We start from the raw sequence: 24,972 nt of genomic DNA, 5'->3' as shown, positions 1-24,972 counted from the left end.
TCCAAAAAGTTATATCAGTTTTACCGTTCCACACTAGTTTTACCCGCAACTGTGATATTCTAATCATTTTACTGTCCGTTGATGACAGGTTTTTATCATATAGCCATATCCCATTTCAATTTCAAATCTGTTCTCGTCACGATATGGCTGAAATATTGCCGATGTGACGTTAAATATTAACTCACTCACTCACTCACTTTAAGCACAGTTTTGTATGATGTAAAAGTTTTTCATTACCTCCCACTTCTACGGAGACCAAGTCTAACCCCCACAGACACGTGCAGTCAAGTCGCTGAAGTGCAACAATCTTGATCACGATGTAAAAACCCATTTCACGAAGAAATAGGACACCTGCTTACACCCTCTGAGATATCCTGTTTATCCATACAGACCCTCTGTGCTTTTGATTGCTCCAGACTCACCAGCGAAGTCATTCTGTCGTCAGTCGGTGGCTTCACAAGTGTCTCTCTCAGTAAACAGGTAATGTTAATGTTACTTATTTTGGCTTGACAGTGAAGTGTAAACTCTCTAAACTGCTGAACGAACGAGTTTAAAACGTTCCGATGTCTATGTTTTTAATGTTAGTAAACACGACTACGAAGCTAATGTAAGACCACTAATATGTCCTCAACTACCCAGCCTGCTCTTGCGTGTATGACACATGGAAGGTTTACACGATTCAGCACATTGGCCTTCCTACCAACATAGACTATGTCTTCATTTACGAAAAACTGCGCATTGACAATGCATTTTTATAGTCGACGTTATCTTATTTTAAATGCCAAAGGAGTGCACCAGTTGCAACCAGAATCGAGACTTGACATATCGCTGATAAGCGTGGCCTATATCTGGCGCAATTTGGCCAGATAACACTTGTCTGGGGCAATATAGTAATAGCGTGATATACCACGGTTTCCTCCGCGTGACGTGTGTCCCGTGTGAACTACTAATGACCTGGATAATATATATTTTGTTTTCGTAGAACGGTGGGTTAACTTGACACAGCACTACAAACAAAAGGACAGACCTGAAGGTTTATGACAAAGGTGTGTTTGGTTTCAAAATAGTGCTATTAGTTTTTATTAGATAAAACACTGACTATGTGCAAGACTTCAATACGTTCATGTTTTCATGCCTGACCTGAAAATCGGGATGTTTATTTGTACGATGTCTATGTGAGTCTGTGTTGTGTTGGCAGTTGACTCTGGACATGGAGCTACTGGAGAACGTCCCTTACCTGGACCAGCTGCTGGACTTTCTCAAAGGGAAGGAGGAATTGTTACCGAAGAGTCTCACAGGTCGGGCTATTCTAGTGGGAACAATTGCTGGAGTAACCGTTTATCTGATCACCAAGAAGAGGTACAACCTACCCCCTGGACCAAGAGGCCTGCCGTTGCTTGGGAACCTCCTAGGTTTGTTTGTTGCGATGTACTTATCAAATCAACTTTACCTTCACTGATAAACAGAGCGTCACATGAAAGTTCCCTTGGCCTATCCCGGGACAGCAACGGATATCCGATATCGATATGGATACCTCGGGGGAAAAAACCTGGAAGGTCCCGGGGTAGAATAGGCCCTCGGCAACACATGCTTGCTCTATAAGGCAATTGTGCTTGTCATAAGAGGCGACTAACGGGATCGTGTGATCAAGCTCGCTGACTTGGTTTACACGTCATCGGTTCCCAACTGCGCAGATCGATGCTCATGCTGTTGATCAATGGATCGTCTGGTGGAGACTCGATTATTTACAGACCGCCGCCATAAGGCTTGAATATTGCTGGGTGCGGCGGAAAACTAAACTCACTAACTCACTCCCGGGGAAAATACTCTTTAAAAAGTAATGCAAACGTGAAACGTTTCTCGTGAATTTACGTACGTGGAAACTTAGTGAAAAAACGCAGATTGTGTTTTGATATGGAGCTTACAAATGCATCGTAATCGCAAAAACGTTTGAAAATCGATTAGTCGGTAAACAGATGGGCAACAGTGAAAAAAGGCAACTGACGCCATTTACGCAAAGGCATGGTGCGCACGTGCAAAAGGCTCGACAAGCACTATGAAAGTGCAGAGTTAAAACTCTCACCACACGCCATAATGCCAAATCTGAGGGGTACACCACCATCGGGCGTTTATAAGCAGACCAGATCAGAGGCACCGAGGTTCTTTCATGCGCCTATGGGCAGAAGGGGCCAGGGAGTAATTTCAGAATTCTTTCATTTTAAATTCATGTAGAAGGTGTCTTTCAAGCATCCAACCCGTGAAGGTTCCGGGGTAGAATAGGCCTTCAGCAACCCATGCTTGCCATAAAAGGTGACTATGCTTGTCGTAAGAGGCGACTAACGGGATCGGGTGGTCAGACTAGCTGGCTTGGTTGACACATGTCATCGGTTCCCAATTGCGCAGATCGATGCTCATGTTGTTGATCACTGGATTGTCTGGTCCAGACTCGATTATTTACAGACTGTCGCCATATAGCTGAAATATTGCTAAGTGCGACGTAAAACTAAACTCGTTCGCTCGCTCGCTCAAGCATCCAATGAAAATCTGACTTTGGGTTAATCTTTATGAAAAGATATGTTAACAAAGTAATCTACTGTGACATTTAACTTTGTTCGTTTGGGATTGGCTGTTGCTAAAAAAATCAGGAGATTTTTTACAATCTCAGTGCCGGTTCACTGTGCCTAGGAGTATTTTGCACTCATTAACCCGAGCAATGATGAAAAAAACAACAACAAAAAATAACATGTCGTCTGAAACTGTTACTTTTGGCCTCGGCAATTTCTTTGATGTGTTTGGATCGGATATGGTGGAAATCTTGACTTGACTGACTGTCGTATCTGAACCCTGAACAATCGAAGAAAAGAAGCTTTTCTGATCGATGTGTAACTATTTAAATATTTTTGTGACCGACGTGTGTGGATCATGGTTTCACGTGGATGCCTCCACCTCGGCATGCGGTGAAAGAGTGACACTGCTGCTTGTGTACATGCAACTAACTTGGAACATAATCATTTGGGGCTAGATTGGACACGGATCACCAGCAGTGGCAGCGACCTTGCGGTGAAGGCGTCAACTATGGACATATACGTTTTGAACGATGCAACGGGACATGGTGGAATAGGTAGTATAATATCTGAACCCTGAACAATCGAAGAAAAGAAGCTTTTCAGATCGACTTACGATGTGTAACTATTTAAATATTTTTGTGACCGACGTGTGTGCATCATGGTTTCACGTGGATGCCTCCACCTCGGCATGCGGTGAAAGAGTGACATTGCTGCTTGCGTACAACTAACTTGGAACATTGTGTTCATCATTTGGGACTAGACTGTGTTTTTTTCGAAGTGTACGAACACAGATCCCCGGCAGTTGCAGCGACCTTGCGGTAAGGGAGTCAACTATGGACATTCGTATAAGTTTTGAACGATGCATCGGGACATGGTGGGATATGGGTGGTATAAATTTGCAAATCTTGCAATTTTTCCATTCTTATCATTCTAAGCGGAAAAGATTTAACCAGGTAGGTAAGTATTTACTAACGATCTGCTGCACATTTTGTGTAGATGAGGATGAATGTTTAAGGGGTATTTCTGATTTACGTGTTAGATATTGTTTGTTTATGTTTGGGCCTGTGCATTGTACTTGAGTTTGATTTTTTTTTATAATAGAAGGTAATAGGATGGTGAGCCCTAGCAATTGTCATCGTGTAGCATTGTTTCGTCGAACTCTCAAAGACGTCAGTATTCGGCCATTTTACAAAGCGGTCTGCTTCTAAACGTGGTTGATTCGACATGTAAATCTTATTCCACAATCAATCCCTTTTCAAACTTGACGTCAAGTTGTAACTAGCAATTTACAGACTTAGTCTTTTTATCTATGTTGTAATTAATATAATTACAGTTGTTTCAACTTCCAAGTTGTATTTTAGGAATGTCATTTTGCTGCGGTTGAGGTCATTTTAGTTACAAGTCATAAAATGCAATTAAAATATAAGTACATAAAAACATAGTTCATTAAAAGGTTTTAGGTGGTAGTATGTCTTTAGGTTATTCAGTTCATTTGCGGTGAAAAGATTAATATTTTATATTGATGGCAAAGGTAGCATTTTAAGAAACATGCAGTTATTCTGAGATCACTGTATATATTGAAGGCTGTTAGTCAAGGTTCATAGTTCAAGGGTTTGTTCCATGTTAAGTGTTGTCAGGTCACGACCCCAGGAATTGTTTATCATGTTATCAGTTATTTGACACTGATTTGTGATTGGCTGACTGGTAAACGGTTGGCTCTGCATGTTTCCGCTGAGCAATTAACCTTTACTTCGAATTGGTACACAGAGTTTGACACGTGAGCCATTTTGTGTTGGTGTGGCGGTGTAGCATTTTTCCACTACTTGTTTGTACAAGTAAGGCGAGTGTAATAATCCAATCCACAATAACATATGATACTATGTTTAAATATAATTGTATTATAACTTCTTGTAGTTAATGAACTAACATTAGTAATTCTGTAATAGTTTAAACAAGTTTTTTTAATATCTTTGCTAACGTAGTTACTTTTAAAATTAAATTTCCCTAATTCATAGTATATTTCTTGCACATTATCATTCCAAAAAGTGTGATTTGTGACTGAATAAATTGCTGTTTGTGTAGTACAGACGGTAGCGTGAATGCCATGTGGTTTTGGAGGGCGCCGCCATGCGCTTGATAGGCTCTTTACCATATATACGTAGGTGCATATATGTGTACTAATTGTTTGGTTACAAAGTATTATTGTGTCACTCTTGAGATTATTCTTTGTATGTAATGTGAGAATCTGTGTTATTATTATGCAATATTTTACTTTGGTTTTATTATGAAACAATGAAGTGAAATGAGATTAAATCAGTGGCAATATACATCCGGTGTATTAAATATATAATGTATCTACATATTTAGTGTATGCCATGTTGAATCACCAGAAAAACTCACAATAAATGATTGAACCCCAGACAGCGGCCTTCATCGTCATTCGTTTTGGCGACTATATTTACTTTGGGAACTGCGCAAAGCACTTACACAGATCTAGGACAGCCACGTTTCGAAAATGGCACGCCGCATTGACGTCAGAACGAAGGTCAAACCAGACGAAACTATTTTATGATGTTAGAGGGGTGTTCCTTTTTGCATAACTCATTCCATTAAAATTGTCCATAACATAAGAAGTAGAGTGCCAGTACAGGTGTTGCAGCTTGCAATGTATTTTGTATCGTTGTGGAAATAATTAAAGCATTTGACACTATGTAAATTGTTTCTTTTTCCTGTTTCACCCCTGAGTAAGGGCGAAACCACTGAGAAGGCTCTATCCGCAGTGCAACCAAGCCACTACGCAAGAGAAATGAGTGCATATCTACAATGCTTTTGTTCAGGGTGTATATGTCATTGTAGAATGGGGTGTTATGACATTTAGCAGCGTTTAACCAAATATAATCACTCACAATACGTTAAAACCAATGGGAGTAACTCCTAAATCATTTGATCATGGTTACAATAATCAAGGTGTCTGTACATTCCATAAGGCATTATGAAACATGAACAGTTCACTTATAATTCGACGCGGAAATGGCATGGCTGTTGTCCTATGGGAGTTTTACAGTGTCACCGTGTTTATGTCAAGTGAGCATTTAACTTGCCGTCGTCTGTGTTTGTGTTGAGAACCAGCAGTAAATTACATACACTCACTTCTCAAACATTAGGTGGTCTAACTGACGGTGATTCATAAGCACGTGCTCACTGAAAACTGGGACTTGTTCAACTGACTCGCTTTGACATATGCCGTATGATTAAAGGTTTTGTGTTGACATTTACAAAGTACGTGTACCTGATAGCCATCAGTGTCATTCTGTTTATACACGGTTATGTATGCTGAATGAATCAGCTGTAATACGTTGCTTGTTCCTTCAGCAGCTATCCACCGTTTTAAAGAAATATCATACAGGCATGCGTGTACACTGTAATGTGAAATTATGATTACACCCAGTTCCTCAATTGCTAAAGGCTCCTTCACATTTATTTCGAACCTACAGGAATCCACGAGAATCAAAACATATATTTCCAAAACTCGAAGCGAGAGAATGTTCAAATAAACATTTTTTTTCATTTTGTTTACGAATGTTGATGGAACATTTAGAAAACAGTTCGAAACCGCCTCGTATTATTCTTACTCATTCCAAATGTACTCGATTACGAATGCAGCTCGAGCGAATCGGAATACAGTAGGAATAATTAGAATGTCATTAGAATACACCAAGAATACTTAAAATGATTTTTGACTGCGTACGAGTTCAGTTTAATTGCTGCGCGAATAGCGGTCGAATTTTAGTTGGAACGCACCTCGAATGCTCTTCGAATTTAGATAGAATGCCTTCAGGACCCTCTCGGAATGACCCCTGAATATGGATCGAGTGTTGAAGAATTTCGAATATTTCAAATGTCCTTCAAATGCACTTAGAATGTAAAGTGGATGTCTGAAATGCATCAAGAGTGCTGCCGGAAGTTTTCCCTATGAGGTGTAAAAGCCTGCTGAATCTGGATTATTAGTTAGTCTCTGCCTAACTCCTATACAGTATGGACCCTTGGATCCTGTTGTCTTGCTCCAGATTGCTGCCCTCAAGCAAGACCTGATTGAAAGAGATGTGGAGACCTAGGAGATGCCAGACCATACCGTGGCTGACATAGGAAACGTGCAAGCTGGCATTACAGACTGATGGAGGAGCTGAGAGTTGAAGACACGAAGTCATTCTCCAGCTACCTTGGGATGAGTTAATTAAAGTTGGGTCAAAACTGGGGCGAAGAATACATAAGGAGGATCCATATATGAGAGAGGCTTGAAGTTCGCCATCACTTTGAGGTTTCTGGCTTCAGGTGATAGGTACACCATAATTATATACAACACAATCACCCTGGCCACTGAAGAAGCATTCAGAAGAAGGTGTAGGAGCTTTAGATGGCAAACATATGGCTAAGAAACCTGCAAAGAGCGGCTAATTATACCACGATTGCAAGGACGTCTTCTCTGTGGTCCTCATGGCCCTTGTGACTGTAAATTACAAGTTCCTGTGGATGGACGTTGGTGCTTACGGAAGTATGTCTGGTGCTTATATCTCCAGACGACTGCAAACTCAAGAACTGTCTTGAAGAAGGGAGCATAGAATTTCCTTATCCTTTCCCTTTACGACAAGATGACGAGCGCAGGCCATGCTTTATTGTGGGAGATGATGTCTTTGGAGTAAGGACATTCTGGATGAAACCATATGACCACAGGACGTTACAGAGAGACAAGTGAATCTACAACTACAGGATCAGCAAGGACCGGCGGGTAGTGGAAAATGCATTTGGAATCATGGCCCAGTCATGGCAAATCCTCCTCATCGCTATGTTGAACAGGCCCTCCGTTGATGAGCACAACTTGATGAGGATTCGTTATCCTAAGCTCTGCAGCTTAAAGAACTGTTGCATGTTGCAGGAGGAATAATAGACACACAGGCTGCAAAATAGAAGCGAGGGATTCTTAAACATTACCTCATCAACCCAGTCTGAGTCGTGCCCGCTCAGAACAAGATGATTCATGGATAGGTGACATATGCACATTCGATTTGCTGATAAGTTTCCGCATAAAATATGACACCAGCATATTGATGTGTTATGATATTATTAGTCACTTTGGGTCCTCTGAGTTCTCAGTTTTACGCAATTCGGCGGTATTCTGATGACGAAAGGGTTCGTTCGAAGAGCATTCCGAACGTTCTGTCTGTATTCGATGTGTATTTCATGTACATTCCAGTTGTATTCCAACAATAATCGAAATGCTCCGATACGTTTGAAATCCGCCTAACTTGGACCAGCAATCGAAGTGCATTCGGGGCGTATTTGGGACATTCTTGCAGGATTTGGAGAAGTGACTTGCCTGTCCGATTCTCCTGCGACTACTACAATGTTGTAAGAATATTTAGAATGTAGTAAGAATGTATCTCAAATGCTGTTCGATATGCTCCACTTCGAATGAACCTCGAAAGTTCTTGACATGTTCAAAAAATTCCGAAATTGTACAAGAACTGACACGAATAGATGGATTGCTTTCGAAGTAGAATAAAAAGTTTCAGGATGCAGTTCAGAATTACCAGGAATTTTCATTCCAAGTATGAAGGGGTTATAATGCGTATGCGTCAATGTAGAAACCAGCATCACATACATTGGTAGGGATAGCAACTGCCTCTTTGAAAACAAGGTTTAAAATGACGTTATTTTAACTTCAGAGTTCCGAAATGCAAGAATCTACGAGAAGATGATGGAGTGGAAGGCCAAGTATGGTCCAGTTGTGAAGTTTAATATCGGTGTGTAAACAATCATAAGTCACAGATACTCTTCAGCATTGGAAACGGCTGCAAAAGCGTTTTTCCAGAGTAAAATATATCCTTGTCATTATCACATCTAACGTTCACACATGTTCAACGGTATAGGTGTTGATATCGATGGGAATGAATGAGTGAGTTAAAATTTACAGTCACGGCAATATGTTGGCTACATCTTGACTAAATCGAGTTTACAGACATAGTATATGTTCACTGGGTGAGACGTTCTTCAGGTTTGGCTTTAGTTATATCTGGGTTGTCCAGAATGTTCATGTAAGTGTTGAGTTTGTGAGAGAATTTACACAAGGGGCTTGGGATATTTCTTCACAAATCTGGAAACATCAGTTATCAACACTGAGTGAAACTAGATTGTATCTTCATGTGAAGGAAACACAGTGCATCAAGAAATGCTGAACCAATATTGGTGTTGCACTTGCACTATTCCGTCTCAGTTTACATATGCTTATGATTGAAGATGGAGTGTGCCTAAAATCCCATTTGCATATTGCTGACATTGCTGAATATGTCCTTACTAAGGAAACAGAAGATGAGTACATCGTGAGCCTGATTTGTCCAAATTATCCAGAAATATGCAAACAATAATCTGCTGCAGTTCCATCTTAATCTGTAAAAGAAAATATTATTCGTTTAGAAAATGTAATTTTATTTTTTAAACATTGTTAATATGTCCATATCTCGGGTGATAATAAATATGATAATATGATTGTTATCTATATGCTTACCTCGTTAGCTGCACAGGCAAATATTCTATTGAGCTAAACTGTATTAGTCTTGATGAGTATTTCTCGTCACAGGACACATTGCAATTGTGGGACTAAACAGTATCGACGTCGTCATGGAGGCCATGGTTAAAAGACAAGCAGACTTTGCTGGACGGGTTCATCTGTATTCCAGTAAATATGAGAGGGTTAATGTCATGACCATTTCATTCAAAGCGATAGCATCAGAAAAACTATGGCTCATCTTGGTATGACACAATTGGTATTTCATAAACTGCTTTAGTGGCCTGTACATATAATAGGCATATGCCTTCATGAAGTACTGTCTGTACAGTTTGTATATCCAACAAGAACAGTTCGTACAGAATGACTATTGATTTTAACCGTTGATGATATGCACGTATTGTCATTCAATTACCACTTATAACCAAAAAATCGCAAATATACTAAATGTGTGCACGCTTACACATATAATACGTTTCTCCCCAGCGCTGCTCCTGACAGACGGAGGGAGGAGTATCGTCATAGGCGACTACAGTCCTACTTGGAAACTGCACAGAAAGCTGGCTACAAAAGCGTTGAGGTTAGCGCTTAACTTTTCATTTACGGTAATACTATATAAAACAAATTTTGGGATAAAATGGTTATGACCGTGTACGAGGTATTAGGGTCTGTGCAATTATGTGTGTTTTATATTTCCGTTGGCACGGTAACTGGAAGAGAGGATTACGTCATTATAAATAGTAGCTTCATAATGTGATGTACTGGTTTTAGCTAAACACGTACTGATGTAAATACACGAAGCAATCGGTGGGACGAGGTGAAATGGGATTTAACGTCGTACCTGAGAGGGTTTCGCTCACATCACGACGTGCATGTGTATATGTGTGTTGCTGCTTGTTCTAGCCCAGATTTAAGCTCGTTTTACTGTGGTAGTTCACTGAGATACCATGCCGGAGTGACCCGTGAAGGTCCCAGGGTAGAATAGGCCTTCAGCAACCCATGCTTGCAATTAAAGGCGACTATGCTTGTCGTAAGAGGCAACTAACGGGATCCAGTGGTCCGGCTCGCTGACTTGGTTGACACATGTCATCGGTTCCCAGTTACGCAGATCGATGATCATGATGTTGATCACTGGATTGTCTCGTCCAGACGCGATTGTTTACAGACCGCCGCCATAGAGCTGGAATATTGCTGAGTGTGGCGTAAAACTAAACTCACTCGTTCATTCACTCACTCACCATGCCGAAGTATTTTGGTATGTCTCGGCCTGGGATCGAACCACTGCACCATGGAGGCTTTGTCCCACAAGAAGTAATACATTACAGCTTGAATGAAATTTGAATGTAAATGTTAATAAACATCATTTTGTTCGGTAATATGTTGAAATAAACCAAAAGGAACTAAAGCATAAATGAATTAAGTTATATGGATACCATTCACGGTTTGGTAAATGTATAGAAAACTTTCCTTGTTAACTTTTAGACTTTCGTTATTATAGTGGAGTGATAACAACCAACCATAAAATCGATGAAGTTTGATCAGTAGCTTGTAATAAACCTATAAGTCATTGTAGAGAGGGTCGTGATTTCGAACAGTCATTAAACAAAGCACAACTGAAAAATGCCAAATTAATACTCGAAAATGTAACATTATATTATCGACGAATCAAGATATGTTTAAAAAAAACAAACCAAACATGAATAATGTAAACAAATTCTGAATTTACGTGAACTCATTGAAAGTGGAAATCATTTAGTATTAGGAACCTTTATAAACCGATTTCAATATCCGTATTTCTGATATTTCACAACATCACATGGGATAAACGTACTGAAAGCCATTGGAAACGCAATCGCGTTTTTGGAATGGTAGGGAGAAATTTTGTTGGATTTTTTTTTCCTAGCGGCAGTATGGAAAAAATGGGGGTGGAAGGCCTTATTGGGTCCCAATTCGTGTTCGAATCCAGTGTCATTGTTCTGTAATGAGCTTTCATGAACAAAATGCAACACGGGGTTACATCGTGCAAACGCAACTAAAGTGACAAGTCAACTCGTGGCCGTGAATTCCGTGACCCTGGTCCACAAAAGGCACAAGTTGTTTCGAAATTTCAGCACTTCACAAAAATGCCACGCTTAACACATGATCAAAGGAATCAGGCCACTGGGATGGTCTACCAAGGCACATCAGTTGGGGCAAGGCAACGCCATATCAGGGCACAGACAGTTCGGAGACGCCTTTCTGCATTCAGCATCCGGTGCCGTCGCCCATACCGTGGTCCGATCCTGTTGTCAGACAACGTTTGGCAGCAAACAGGGCTTATGTTGGCAACAGACCATGGCGAGATGTCATTATTTCAGATGAGTCCAGGTTCAACCTGTCCTTTGCAGATGGACGTCTCAGAGTTTATCGGCGACGTGTCCTAGAGTACGATCGGTTTGGAGGCGGAAGTGTCATGGTTTTGGGGTGCCATCAACGTCAACTTCCGATCCCGCATGTCTGTTGTAGGCCATAATCTCACTGCTCGTCGGTATGTGGAAAACATTCTTCGTCCTGCTCTACTCACCGTGATGGACCAAAATGGCGGTCGTCCACGTTATGTTTTCCGAAATGACAACGGTCGTTCTCATGTAGCCAGGGTAACAGTGGACTTCCTGAATCAAGAGAACGTTCATGTGATGAACTGGCCTGCAATGTTCCCCGACATGAACCCGATTGTGCACCTGTGGGATGAAATCAACCTGTATCACCACGAAGTGTCACAGGCCCTCCAACATCACTGGCAGACTATCCCACAGGCGTTCATTAGAAATTTCTGTCCGTCCATGCCTGGGAGATTGCGAACATGTGTTGCAGCACAAGGTGGCCACACGCGCTGTTGACTCGTAGTGACCCTTCATAACTTTGATGACACCGTCACGTTTGTGGTTCTAGACTGGACATTTCCATATGCAATTAACCACAAATGGTTACATAAGCGTATCTGGCATTTTCTGTTACAGTTTGTTACGGTTACGAATTTGCCGTGACAAACTATGTAAGAAATCCGCTGTGCAAACATTGTATTATTTGGCAAAGACAGCAAGTTATACAAGGTCACAAGTCAATTGCACAGTATTGATTTGAAATACAATACGAGTGAGACGAAAGCTATATAAGGAAATGGGTCACAAAATATAATATAGCCAACTCACCAAAGTCTTAGAGCTAGAGTGAAACAGTTATGCAGGATGTGACACAACGAGCGGTCTGACAGCGGCTAATGTTGATTCAGGCGTTGGCAGCGATTGATTATGATACTCCAGTGAATGCGAATGTGTGTCTCAACACGGCAACTAGCCTTTATATATATACTCAGTCATTTCCCGAAAGTTCGAGCAAATACGACCATCGCCAACACTGTAGCCATCTCTAGCAGTCTCCCAAGAGTAACACATAGAAAACCACGGGCAGGTAATTTCCGGACAGCCTGCTACCAAAATCTTAAAAATGTTGACCATCTATCATACGAAATGTGATTCATCATAGCTACTATTCAGAACACTAAACATTGTGACCCAATAATGATTATTACTTTCTGTTACAATCATAGCAATAATAACATAATAACATGACATGTAATAATATGTGAGTAATATGTGAGAAAAATGCAGATACATTTACATTGATGTGGAACACTGATTGATTATTTAAGGACTTTCAGTGTACTTTAATTTAAGAACAGTTAAGAATCTTTTTACTGCTGTTCATTCTCATTTCATTGTTGTTTTTTTAAAGAAATTGATTTCATTAATAAATTCTGATTGATATGGTTTGTAGATAGATATATTTTAGTGATAGGTAGTTTACACAGTAGCTTACAGTGTTAGTGGCTGTGCCCTCAAAGGGGGTTGAAGTATTGTAAAATTATTGTCCTCCTGAGAGGGTACGTAAGTCCCAAAGCATTCAAGATCAGTTTAGACAAACTGTTATTCCTAATCGTGGTATATATGCTCTTTTAACTGTGGCTAAATGTTCCTACTCTCGCCACGTGCTGAAGGGATTGTGTAAATCCAGCTAGGGCCCATGCAGGTAGTAAAGGTACTGTAAATTCCCATGGACCCTGGTATGGTGATATACCTTTCAGCTGTTGGCGATGTATAGCCAATGTTTATATTATATCGTCCCCTACTGCTTGACAAGCATTATATGAGCCACGACCTGACAAATGACCCCAATTTGCATATATGGGAACGTCCTCCAGAACATACCATTTGAAACAAGAGAGAAACAGGTTGTCGTCTAAACATTGAAAAGTTCAATGTTGATGCTGTTTTGCTGAACTAAATCCCTCTAAGACATATGTTGAACAGTACCGGTATTGATTTCACGCCACGGTCAGCATGTATTGCACGTGCGTAAGCACTAATCCACCTGTAGCAACCAAGTGTATTCGTCCAGATTACTTGCCTGCTTGTCACAAACGCGTTCACTGCGCTGGCTACTTGTCAAGCAGTATAGTTAACTGTTTAAGATTTAAATACTAGTTTTAAATATGTATTTGTGATAATCTAGTTGTTTTACTGTCCTTCATTGACAGATTTGTTATCATTTAACATTACAGAGACAGACAGACAGACAGACAGACAGTCATGCAAAGATCAGTAACTTTGAACTTAAAAATGCCCAAACGTGAGCAGTCGCTCATTTAGGGTTTGTAAGTGTTTGATATTGTCGTTGGCACAGTCACATGTATATGCATGGTAGTAGACACCCAAATGTGAATCCATATGAATACGATCCAAACAGCGCTCGAATTAGGGAAAGGAAATCTATTGCCCCAGGTGCCACCTAATGTGATTACTTGGATGCTTCAGACAAACACAGGTCGCACCTCTTGTTGAATGTTTACCTAATACTTGTGGGTTGAGTGTTTGTGATTATGAAATCATTAACCCATTTTTGGTCTGGTGTTGTTATATACTACCGACAAGAAATAAGGGAACTAATGAAATGATAGCGAATTTGAAACTGCTTTAAATATCCACTAAATCAATTTTAGGCGTCAAGTTCAATATCTGGTGTGTCCACCATGTTGGGCAACACATTCACGGCACCTTGATGGCATGCTGTTAATCAATTTCCGGATGGTTGCCCGTGGTATTGCCCGCCATTCCTTTTGGAGAGCTGCACCAAGCTGGGCCAGGTTGGCGGGTCCTGGGTCCCTGGTGTACGCCCTTCGACCAAGAACGTCCCAGAGATGTTCAATTGGGGACAGGTCTGGGGACTTAGAGGGCCAGTCCAATGTCTGGATACCTTCTTGTCGGAGATAAGCGGAGACAATTCGGGCCCGGTGCGGTCTGGCATTATCGTCTTGGAATACAAAATTTCGGACGATAACTCTAGCCAATGGAGCCACAACAGGACGCAATATTTGGTCAACGTATCGCTGACCAGTCATGGCTCCGTTAATGATGACCAAATCTGATTGTCTGTCATGTGTAATCCCACTCCAAACCATGACACTACCACCTCCATATCGATCATGGTCAAGAATTGCTGCTCTGGCATATCGCTCCCTGCTCCGACGCCAACGACGTTTTCTGCCATCTGTGAATCGTAGGCAAAACCTTGACTCATCAGAGAAAATGGTGTAACGCCAGTGGAGCATAGCCCGTCCCTGATGCTGCCTAGCCCATGCCAATCTTTGGCGCTTATGGTGAGCTGAAAGGGTCACACCCTTAAAAGGCCGTCTTGCTTTCAGACGAGCTTGATAGAGTCGGTTTTTAACGGCTGAGGTTGAAATGCGTCTTCCAGTGAGTGTGTGGAATTCTCTATTGATGGCAGGGGCCGATTTAAACCTATCGCGTAGAGCAATTAACGTCATGAGACGATCCTGTCGTGGTGTCGTTGATTTACCACGTCCAGGTCTCGTTGCAACCCCACCCGTTTGACGGTACTTATCCCACAGGCGTGAAATTACACTTTTTGATTTACCCACCTGCCGGGCAGCTTCACATAATGATGTCCCCCCTCTATCATCCCCACAATTCTCCATTTTGTTGCTTCACCGAGATACTGCCTCGGAAGCATTTCTGTCAGTAATGTCAATCTCTATTGCACTAGTGATTGCGACTTCTCCAGTACATTTACAGGAGTTAACTTCTGTATGCACGTGTAGCACATGCTGGGCATGCATTATGCGAAATTCCATTGTCATTGGATGTTGCTTTTGGGAGATACGCCACGATAACGGACCCTGTCACAGTCAAAGTCATCTACATTCAATTTCTTGATTCCCTTATTTTCTGTCGGTAGTATATTTTATGTTACTTCATAAAACTTTATGACATGAACAGTAATGCTCATCCTTTATAATAGCTGTCCTCTCATCTAGTCATTGCTCAAAGTCAGTTCTTCATCATGCCGGTTCCCAGTTGAAGTCAGTTTTTATCGACATGAGGTTATGTACTGTAGGTTTTGGTGGCTTGGCGTGTGAATCAATCATGGTGCTGGTGTGTTTTTCACTGTTTTTGACAGTGTTTCATTTCACTCAAACCCAATAAATACTGAATCAGCTGCTTCACTTCATCTTCCAAAATGTCGTTTTCATGTGCCCATCAAGAACACAAAAATTAATTTAGAGTGTAAATGGACTCACTACGTTTAAGTAGGGTGTTCCCATACGTTTTGTTTGTAGCATATTTAATGTAGAAGAAGTGGGACACCCAAATAGGTATTAATAAAGTATACCAAAATAATGTTTTGTTGTTGGTATTTGAGATTGTCAACTCAGATTGGTGGCTGTGTGTCCTCAAAAGTACTGTTAAAATATTGTTCTCTTGCGAGGATACGTAGGTCCCAAAAACTTCAATGTACATTTCAACTAACCAGAATTTTCAAACGTAGCATTTGTGTGATTTTACATTATGGTCTAACATCCCTACAATCGCCAGTAGCTGCAAGGATGGTATATATCCAGCCAGGGTTCATGCAGGTAACAAATGTACTGTAAGTCCTGTGGTCCCTTGAATGGTGATCTCCGGTGCTGGCGGTCTATATATCACATTGTTCTAATCTGAAATCCAGTTTTAAAGATAGATACTAGTTATATTGCTTGTATCTGTGATATTCCAGTTGGTTTTATTTCCTTCGCTGACAGGAATTTGGTGATTTTAGTATTTATGTTGAAGTTAAAAGCTTAGATTCAGTCAGGATATGACTGATGCTGATGTTACTTTAAATATTTACTCACTCACTATCTGGGTACCCACTTGCCCTGATGTGCCTGAAATCAACAATGATCTTTATTTGCGGCTCTTTGCCGAGAAACACCTTTTCAATTCGCGAGCGTTACTTTTCAAGGTACATAAACTAACTGAAGGTTATATATTTAGAAAGCTGAGAGTTAATGCATGCCATACATAATCTAAATGACACGAGAATCCCACATGTTGAATAATGTTTTGCCAGTTGTATTTGGGGGTGTCATTACGGTGCTCTCATCTCCAGTGGGTTTGACAGTAGCATTGAGAGGATTAACTACTGCTTCGCGAAAGAGTGTAACAGGATGCAAAACATGATTTGCATCATAGGACATCTAGGATGCATAACAAAAAAGACAATAATCATAAAGCCACTTTGCAAATTGAAAATGATGTATGTCCTTTTCACTATTTCATTGTCCAAGCCTGTCTCGAGTATGTTGACGATGTGAGTCAGCTTCCAGATGTTAAAATATTCTTGGATACCATAAGATACAATGTAATAGAAGTCTACTAAAAGCAATATACTGACGGCGATAATCACTGACAAATTACCCCAGTTTACGCCTTACGTAAATGTAAAATCAACTGCACTGATTCTGCTTTCTCTCATGCCATAGGTACTACATGACGGGTACCCACCTTGACGAGGGAATAAAACGAACTCTGACCAAAACCATCGGTCTGATAAAGGAGAGAAAGGGACCATTCAATCCTCATGATATCATCTCCCTCACTGTGTTCAACATCATCAACAACATCTGCTTTAATTTCACGTGAGTAGAACTAAACGGTGTAACCAGTTGTATGATGAGGACTTGTGGTAATACTGTCATTGAAACATACGTGAAGGATTAAAACAGATTTGAAGATTTTGTTTACAAAAGTAGGGGAAATTGAAAAGGATCGAAAGAAGAAGGTTTGGTCCTGCTTATAATACCGATGATGTGATCTGTTTAAATGAAAGCATTTCGTTAGCAACGAAAATAAGCTTTCAGTTGTTCATACTTTTGAAATCAACTAAGATGCAACGGGCAGCCGATGCCTTGCCTTAACCCCCTGCTGTCCTGAGCATGTGCTGCACGTACTGTCTTGTGAGGAAAACATGCTTAATACTGACAAGCAAATATAATCTTCATAGCAATCCTATGCAGCTTAGTGGATGAGACCACCAAGCTAGTAAACAAATGATTGAAGATTCAAAACCCAGCACGACACAATGTATTGAATATTTTTAATTATTATTTCTTTATTATCACTGTAGGAATATTTGTATAGCGAACCTATCCATGCAACTGGTGCTTGTTTAAGGCGCCGGTATTAATATTGTGAGATGTCAGGCAAGTCACCTTTAATACCCTCAAAGGGGGTTGAAGTATTGTAAAATTATTGTCCTCCTGAGAGGGTACATAAGTCCCAAAGTTTTCAAAGATTTATACTTTCCAGGACTTTTAAGTGTAGTATTTGTGTTATTTTAGTTTTGGCTAAAATTTCTTACAATCGCCAGCGGCTGAGGAGGTGGTGTAAATCCAACTAGGGACCATGCAGTTAGCAAAGGGTCAGTAAGTCCCCATGGTTCCTGTTGTGGTTATCTACCTTCTGGTGTTGGCGATCTATGGCTTATTTGCATACTGTATTGTCCATATTACGATATCAGTTTTCACTTTCCACACTAGTTTTAATGCTAATTATGATATTATAGTTGTTTTACTGTCCTTCGTTGACAGGTTTTATAATATACACAATAGTCGTTTTCATTGCTGAATGTTCTCGTCACGATATGGCTGAAATAGTGCCGATATGGCGTTAAATATTAACTCGCTCACTCACTCACGTTTGATAGCAAGAGAAAGTTATATCAATCTTCAAAACGTGTTCAAATAAAACAGTTCAATTTCAATGGCTGTTCCTTGAGAATGTCTGGTAAACTGACTGCAGAGGTTTACCGTGTTATTGATGAAACCAAACTGAAAAACAGTGACGTCATTAGCGGTTTATACATCAACTTATATCATCAGAGGCTTATTCTGCTAGATCACACACCAGTACCTCATAATAATCACGTATCCTGCCACGTAACTGTGATTTACATTTCTGCTTGTTACCCATAACGATTCCTTTAGATGTGAGGTCAGCGACAACTACTTCAGAGACATGCTGCAGGTTTTGAATATCTTTCTGGATGAATTCGGCAACGGTTTTCTTGAGGACATAATTCCCCCTCTTCGTCTCTTCCCTACCAAGAAGTTGAAAAGTATCATGAAGGAAACTGATAAGTTCTTTGGCTTGTTGAATGAAGAACTTGTCAAGCATCGGCAGACCATACGTAAAGGTAAATACTGGTTTTCCTTGCTTTTATGGTCATTCAGATAACGTGACATTTCTTCACAAAGCTAAATCGCGGATTATATATTACAGTAGTGTTTGGTTAATGTGAATAATGGCAAGCATCAATAGTATAATTGTTTACGTCTATGCGATGGTTGACGAGTTTAAACAAAAAGCTCATATGATAAGCACTGCAATAAGTAATATATTCAACATAGTTTGGGCTTTGGTAAAATCACACACACACACACACACAGACACACACACATACACACACACACACACACACACACACTCAAGAAATAAAAAAATAAGAAATCCAGAACAAATCTCTCCACAAGATTGGGTTTGGTCTCTCCTCCAGACACATATCCATATCGCATATTACAATATGATTTAGCCACTTGAATGATGTAGTTCAGAAGCAGGGAAGATTATCTGTTGTTCAGTATATTGCAATCGCTATTAAACATAGTAAGATGAATTAACTTAACAATACTGGTGTGCGTCCCAGTATCAGTCGTTTTGTTCCTTACGTTCTCAAAACAGATACCATCCGAGATTTCTGTGATGCCCTATTGCTGGCTCAAGAAGAGGCATACCAGGAAGAGGACCCGGATGTGATGTCTCAAATCACCGACCGTCATATCGTACAAACTCTTAGCGATATATTTGGTGGTACATATTCAAACCTACTTTTTAGAATCTATATTTCTAAGAGTAACATTTTGTTTAAGCTTAATTAAATTGTTTTGCATTAAACAGGAAACACGTTTCGACACTCTGGTTGATTTGCATGGTACATATCAAGTTCACCTTAGAAGGATCAGTCATATATTGCAATTATTGCAATCATGTTTATTCATGTCTTTCAATGATATATGTGAACTGACTTTATCGTGTCGCCACAGCGGGGATGGACACCTCTCGCATCACCCTGCTGTGGACACTACTAGCCCTGGCTCAGCATCCAGACATTCAAGACAAGCTTCACACTGAGGTGGACCACGTTCTGGGTAGATATCTGCTCTAATTCCGTAAAGTGGTATATTGCGTTGCTGGTGTACTTTTCTAACAAAGCTCAGTGATCTTCTCAAACATATGCGAAATTTTAGATAATAAACTTGGTTATGTTAGACATATCTAGCGTCCCCCGTCATGACGTTTTCAAATATTGCTAATAGTGAGGCAAAACTTAAGTCACTCATTCAATTAAACGATTGCCTCTGAATGAGTTATCAATAGATTCTCCTACACCGTATCAAACAAAATCAAACCCGAATCCTCAAAATTTTCAAAGGATTTCTTCGGGAAGGCTCTAAGCAAGACGACTGTAAACAGATAAGTGTAATTATTCATCATTTGGTAATAAAATGCAAATTGCAATAACAGAAAATGAAATTTGAACTAATGGTTCAGGATCTGTGACAACGTAAAACGTAGTGGTTTGGGTCTGCTGATGAACATACAGGGACGAGAAGACAGTAGCAGACGCTTGGCGTTGGTGCCATGCAGGAATGCATCATGTACATAAGATGTTCAGGTTTCGCCGGTCATCCGAAAATCTTACACTCTTTCCACCACTGTACAGACCATCGACATACCTCCCTCATGCTACCAAATGTACCTCAAGTCCATATGCTCCTAGTGGTGCGACCTACCTTCAGTTGTTGGCGATCTACAGACTGTTTCTTATAGTGTATTGTCTTTCTGTAGTTATAATGTTTTAGACCTTCATACTAGTTTCACATATATAACTGTGGTATTCACGTTATGTTACTGTCCTTTGCAGACAGATAAGTTTATTATCTGAATCTGTTATCTTTCATTTAATTGTTTACAACTTTCTTAATCGCGATATGGCTGAAGTACTGTCGGTGTTACTGTAACATTTAGCTCACTCACTCTCATGCTTTCTTGACATCATTCTATTCATGAGGGCGTGAATGTGTTTTACGCCGTTTTTAGCAACATCCCAGCAATGCTATGGCGGTAAACACCCGATATGAGCTCCACATATTGTACGCATGTCTAGAATCGAACCCGGGTCTTCGGCATCAAGAGAGAACGCTTTAGCCACTAGGCTACCCCACCGCTCCTCGAATTCGTGAATGAGTGAGTTCAAATCGGCAGGATTTCCGACAAATCGTCACGATATCAAGTAATATATTAACGGCAGTTATACAGTTTACAGCTGTTTGAAGTTCAGGTAACGAAACAAAGTATTTCATTCACATTCTCGAAACCAAATGCAGAAAAGTGAGCGAGTCAGTCAGTTAATATTTAACGTCACATCGTCACCATCATATAGACGAATGAAAATAGTTCCGTCAGCGCTCGATGTTGTTATACAGAGTGTAAGAGCCTTGGTGAATTATTAAACAGCGATATTTTCAGTGGTTGAGGTATAGTATTAGTTAACGTGTAGTATGTTAATTCAAGCCATTGAAATGCCTTTATTAAACTACAGTTTTCGTTGAGGGTAATGTACAACCTGGGGATCGACAAAGACACAAAAGACCTCTTCGTCATGTGTTATGTTTTACTCGTGCCAATTCGCACAAGGTAAAAGGAAAAGTTGAGAGCTCATAAAGGGTGATAACTCTCTTTCCTCATAACACTTCCAAACAAACCCGCTTTGGAGTGACAGAGTTTTCCTTACCATTTTGAGATGAAAGCATGTACGTTTTAAACGAAATATAGCACAAACTGAGGCAGAGTCAGGGCCATGACTAGCGAGCAGCTATCATCAGACGAATATGCATACATTGCCGACGTCCACAAGTCGGCCAACGCCAGCTCCAAATTTATCTTTAATTTACAACTCTCATATCCACGATGTGGCTGAAATACTATCAATTTCACTTTCAATTAAAACTCACTCACTTAGTTTTAAGTTTGCAATTGACATAATGTAGAAATGTCACTATCCATCATTGTAAGAAATGTATATTGTCCAAGTTATATATAATAAACTATGCTCATAGTCACGATATGGTTGAAATGCTGCAGATGTGAGCTCACTCACTTCGTTGATTATATATGATGCGCAGACAAAGATGCTGCTGTGTAATGAAACATTGTTGAAGGTACAACAAAAGAAACCGCCATGCATGCCGAGAATAATTCCCAAAGATTGAAGATGATCTTTAAAGTTCATCAACAAAGAAACTGTCCGCTCCCGTGATCAGTTTTTCCTGTCCGTGCCTTCATATAAACTCAAATCATTTGGTGAAGAGGCCTTTCAGTATGCAGCTGCTACCCTTTGGAACTCTCTGCCCCTTCATCTAAAACTAGCGCCACTCTTCAAAAAGAGACTCAAAACATACCTCTTTCAAAAATATGTTTCATAAATCCATGGATTATCTTGTGCATATGAACTGTGACTTGTCAGCGCTTTGAGCATTGCCTTTGTGTGGTGGAAGTCACCACTGAATACTCTAATTACTCTAAATACTGTTGTTATATTTATTACGTATGCTTACGAATATGCAGGCGGACGTGAATTCCCTAGTGTATCGGACAGGAGTAATCTCCCTTACACTGAGGCTGTGCTGCACGAGAGTATGAGGCTCTATATGGTGGCACCATGTGGAATCCCTCACAAGACACTGTGTGATACCAAAGTGGGTAGGTCTCTTTCCTGTGATGCCTGCAGATGAACATTCTATGTTTTCAATTTACACATCAAACTCTCGTTTCAGCTAAGAAAAAACATGTCACGAGTTGATATTAGTCTTATTTGGTAATAATGATAGGTGGACGTAATTATGCCCTGTCTGGATTTTTAATATCATTTATTGTATAATGTCTTTTAAAGAAACAAAACAAGGAAGTAACTTAACGTCTTTGAAATATTACATTTTCAGGTGGTTATGACATTCCAAAAGGTACTACCGTGATTATTAACCACTACGCGCTGCATCAGGATCCAGAGCAGTGGAGTGAGCCTCATATATTCAATCCAGATCGGTTCCTTGACCAGAATGGTAAGATGGCTGCCAAACCAGACAGCTGGCTTCCGTTCTCCGCAGGAAGAAGAGTGTGCCTAGGAGAGAGCGTGGCCAAGCCGGAACTGCATCTTCTGCTGGCTGGAATCATGAGGCATTTCAAAGTATCCCTCCCACCTGGAGCTAAGGTGAATACTGAGCCACGTGGAGGGTCTTTCTTTACCTTACCACAGGATTATGAAATCAGCTTTGAATCGAAAGTATAACGGGGGTTTCTCCTGTGGTTGATGTGTAATAACAGGAACACAGCTGTTACGGACATGTCATGATAACAAAAATTTTACCGGGTTTATCATGCAATTCTATTCACTGTATAATAATACTATTCACTGTATATTGCATATACTCAAGAATCGCTCAGTCTTGGTATTAATATACATACACTTTCAGCGATACATTGGTATACCATTCACACTGCGTTTTTTTATATACTATTGCACAAATCCAACCTTATTGCCATATGCAAACTGTATGAAAAGCTCATCAGCACTCGGGTTTCAAGATGGATCATGCACACGCGCACCTCATTTCCAAATCCCCAGTAACGAGGATATCAAAGCGGGCATGGTTGTACAGCAGCTTCCTTTAACAGAGACCATCAGTCACAATGTTGAACTTGGCAGTAAGGCATATACTGCTTTCATTGACAATAAACAGGCTTTTGATATCGTCTGGCACAAGGGGCTGTTCCTGAATCTATCTGATCTTGGAATCAATGGCAAATCTCTGAAACTACTGTCACCCTGACCTCAAAAGCATGTGAATGTCTGCCACTCTGTTTCCAGTCCAACAATGGGTATGACAGGGCAGTGTTTTATCCACTTATCTCGCTGTGTTCATCAATCATCTCAATACTATTCAAGATTCTGGACATGGAATTGCCGTTGGAAGTCTTCTGCTTGGTATCCCGACCCTAGCAGTTGACATGACAACTTTCTCTCTCACCCCCTCAGGTTTTCAAGCTCTGCTTCATATCGTCAACCACTACACACTGGAGCGCAAAGCAAAAGCCTTTCACTCTGTCGTTGGAATAGGTATAAAACCAAATGGTGTAAACCCTCTCGTAGCTGCATCAGCTGTGCATAGAACTGTACTACTCACACTGCTGTTTGGCAGTGAACTCTGGACCAAACGACCCACCAGGGATGGCATGAAACTGGAAACAGCAGGACGCTACATAGCTAATAGATCCAAGGTTTCCCCTTCAATCAAATCAGCATAGAACTCCTGTGAGATATTGCCAGTATGTATACGGCTGTTATCAGTGCTTCGTAACTATTAATGCAGTGTTTTCAAATAGAATGTGGTTGATCAGAAAAATATATCTCCGTATAATGTACTATACTGTGTATGTGGTAATATCAATACCAGCACAATGCCTTTATATACTCTAGACGTCAAAACATTTATATGTTGTGGTCAAGTGCCTTCAAATTCTGAATAAAGAATTCTCAATTCTTTTTGATGCCTTTGGATTGTGGTTGGACCAGAGTGGATATGCAATTTTTGGTGCGTTTTCTGAAATGGATGAGTGAGTTAGTTTTACGCCGCTTTTAGCAATATTCCAGCAATTTCACAGCAGGGAACACCAGAAATGGGCATCACACACTATACCCTTGTTGGGAATCAAACATGAGTCCTCGGTGTGACGAGCGAACGCTTTGACTACTAGATTAAAAACTGCCTCTATCTTCAGTGGGGAAACTTTAAATTTTTAGCCTAGATTTATCATAATCGTAATTTGATATATTCTTTTCTTATTTTTGAAGAATAGACGTTTTCGCTGATTCACCTGTTGAAAAGGGTTAGCTTTGGACACATCCTGGCAACTCCTCGTATGCCGTATGTGTTCTTATTATGGAGGTCTCACTCGTAGGTGACATTTCTGTATATGTTCACGGGATTTCCGTATCTGTTCCAAACGCTGTATCCTTTCAATACATCACATGTCCAACCCTGGAGACGACCGCGTTGATAGTGTCGAATAGGAACTTCAAAACCTACCTCATTATCGAGTAACCTATGTTCCGGGACCTGCTCAAAAGACTGACTCCTAGAATCACCTAGCTTCATCGTCCAGCAATTTGAAAATGGCATACGACACTATCGCTGTGCTAGTTTCCGAGGTGTGCGGTGCAAGTGTAGTTTGACTGCAATGATGCATTGCTGGCAATGCCAACCAATGACCAGTGCCCTCATGTGACAATGAAACTACCATCATTGCCTGGCCGCCATTGATAGCAAACATCAATCATTATCTAGAG

General features: G+C 40.5%; 1 protein-coding gene across 2 annotated transcripts; it reads left to right on the top strand.

The window, feature by feature from the left end:
- Positions 1-372: 372 nt before the first annotated feature.
- Positions 373-24,170, top strand: LOC137298158 (steroid 17-alpha-hydroxylase/17,20 lyase-like). 2 transcript variants are annotated; one of them, XM_067830305.1, is made up of 11 exons: positions 373-480; positions 1,199-1,412; positions 8,291-8,368; positions 9,202-9,300; positions 9,616-9,709; positions 16,991-17,146; positions 18,494-18,702; positions 19,248-19,376; positions 19,610-19,714; positions 22,194-22,328; positions 22,568-24,169. In XM_067830305.1, the coding sequence occupies exons 2-11, from the start codon at positions 1,211-1,213 to the stop codon at positions 22,912-22,914; spliced, it is 1,554 nt and encodes a 517-aa protein (XP_067686406.1). In that variant the 5' UTR covers positions 373-480; positions 1,199-1,210; the 3' UTR covers positions 22,915-24,169. The 2 variants fall into 2 exon arrangements, with proteins under 2 accessions (XP_067686406.1, XP_067686397.1); XM_067830296.1 differs by lacking the exon at positions 373-480 and adding an exon at positions 854-1,046 and having other exon boundaries at positions 22,568-24,170.
- Positions 24,171-24,972: the final 802 nt, after the last annotated feature.

The sequence above is a fragment of the Haliotis asinina genome, chromosome 1 (assembly GCF_037392515.1).
Source record: "Haliotis asinina isolate JCU_RB_2024 chromosome 1, JCU_Hal_asi_v2, whole genome shotgun sequence".
Taxonomy (NCBI): Eukaryota; Metazoa; Mollusca; class Gastropoda; order Lepetellida; family Haliotidae; genus Haliotis; species Haliotis asinina.
The sequence above is the reverse complement of the archived record's forward strand: the minus strand, read 5'-3'. Positions and strand labels throughout refer to the sequence as shown.

Excerpts from the sequence above, each read along its gene's own strand:
- LOC137298158 (XM_067830296.1), top strand. Across the intron at positions 8,369-9,201 it reads AGTTGTGAAGTTTAATATCG|GACACATTGCAATTGTGGGA; the intron begins GTGTGTAAACAA and ends TTCTCGTCACAG. Across the intron at positions 19,377-19,609 it reads TCTTAGCGATATATTTGGTG|CGGGGATGGACACCTCTCGC; the intron begins GTACATATTCAA and ends GTGTCGCCACAG.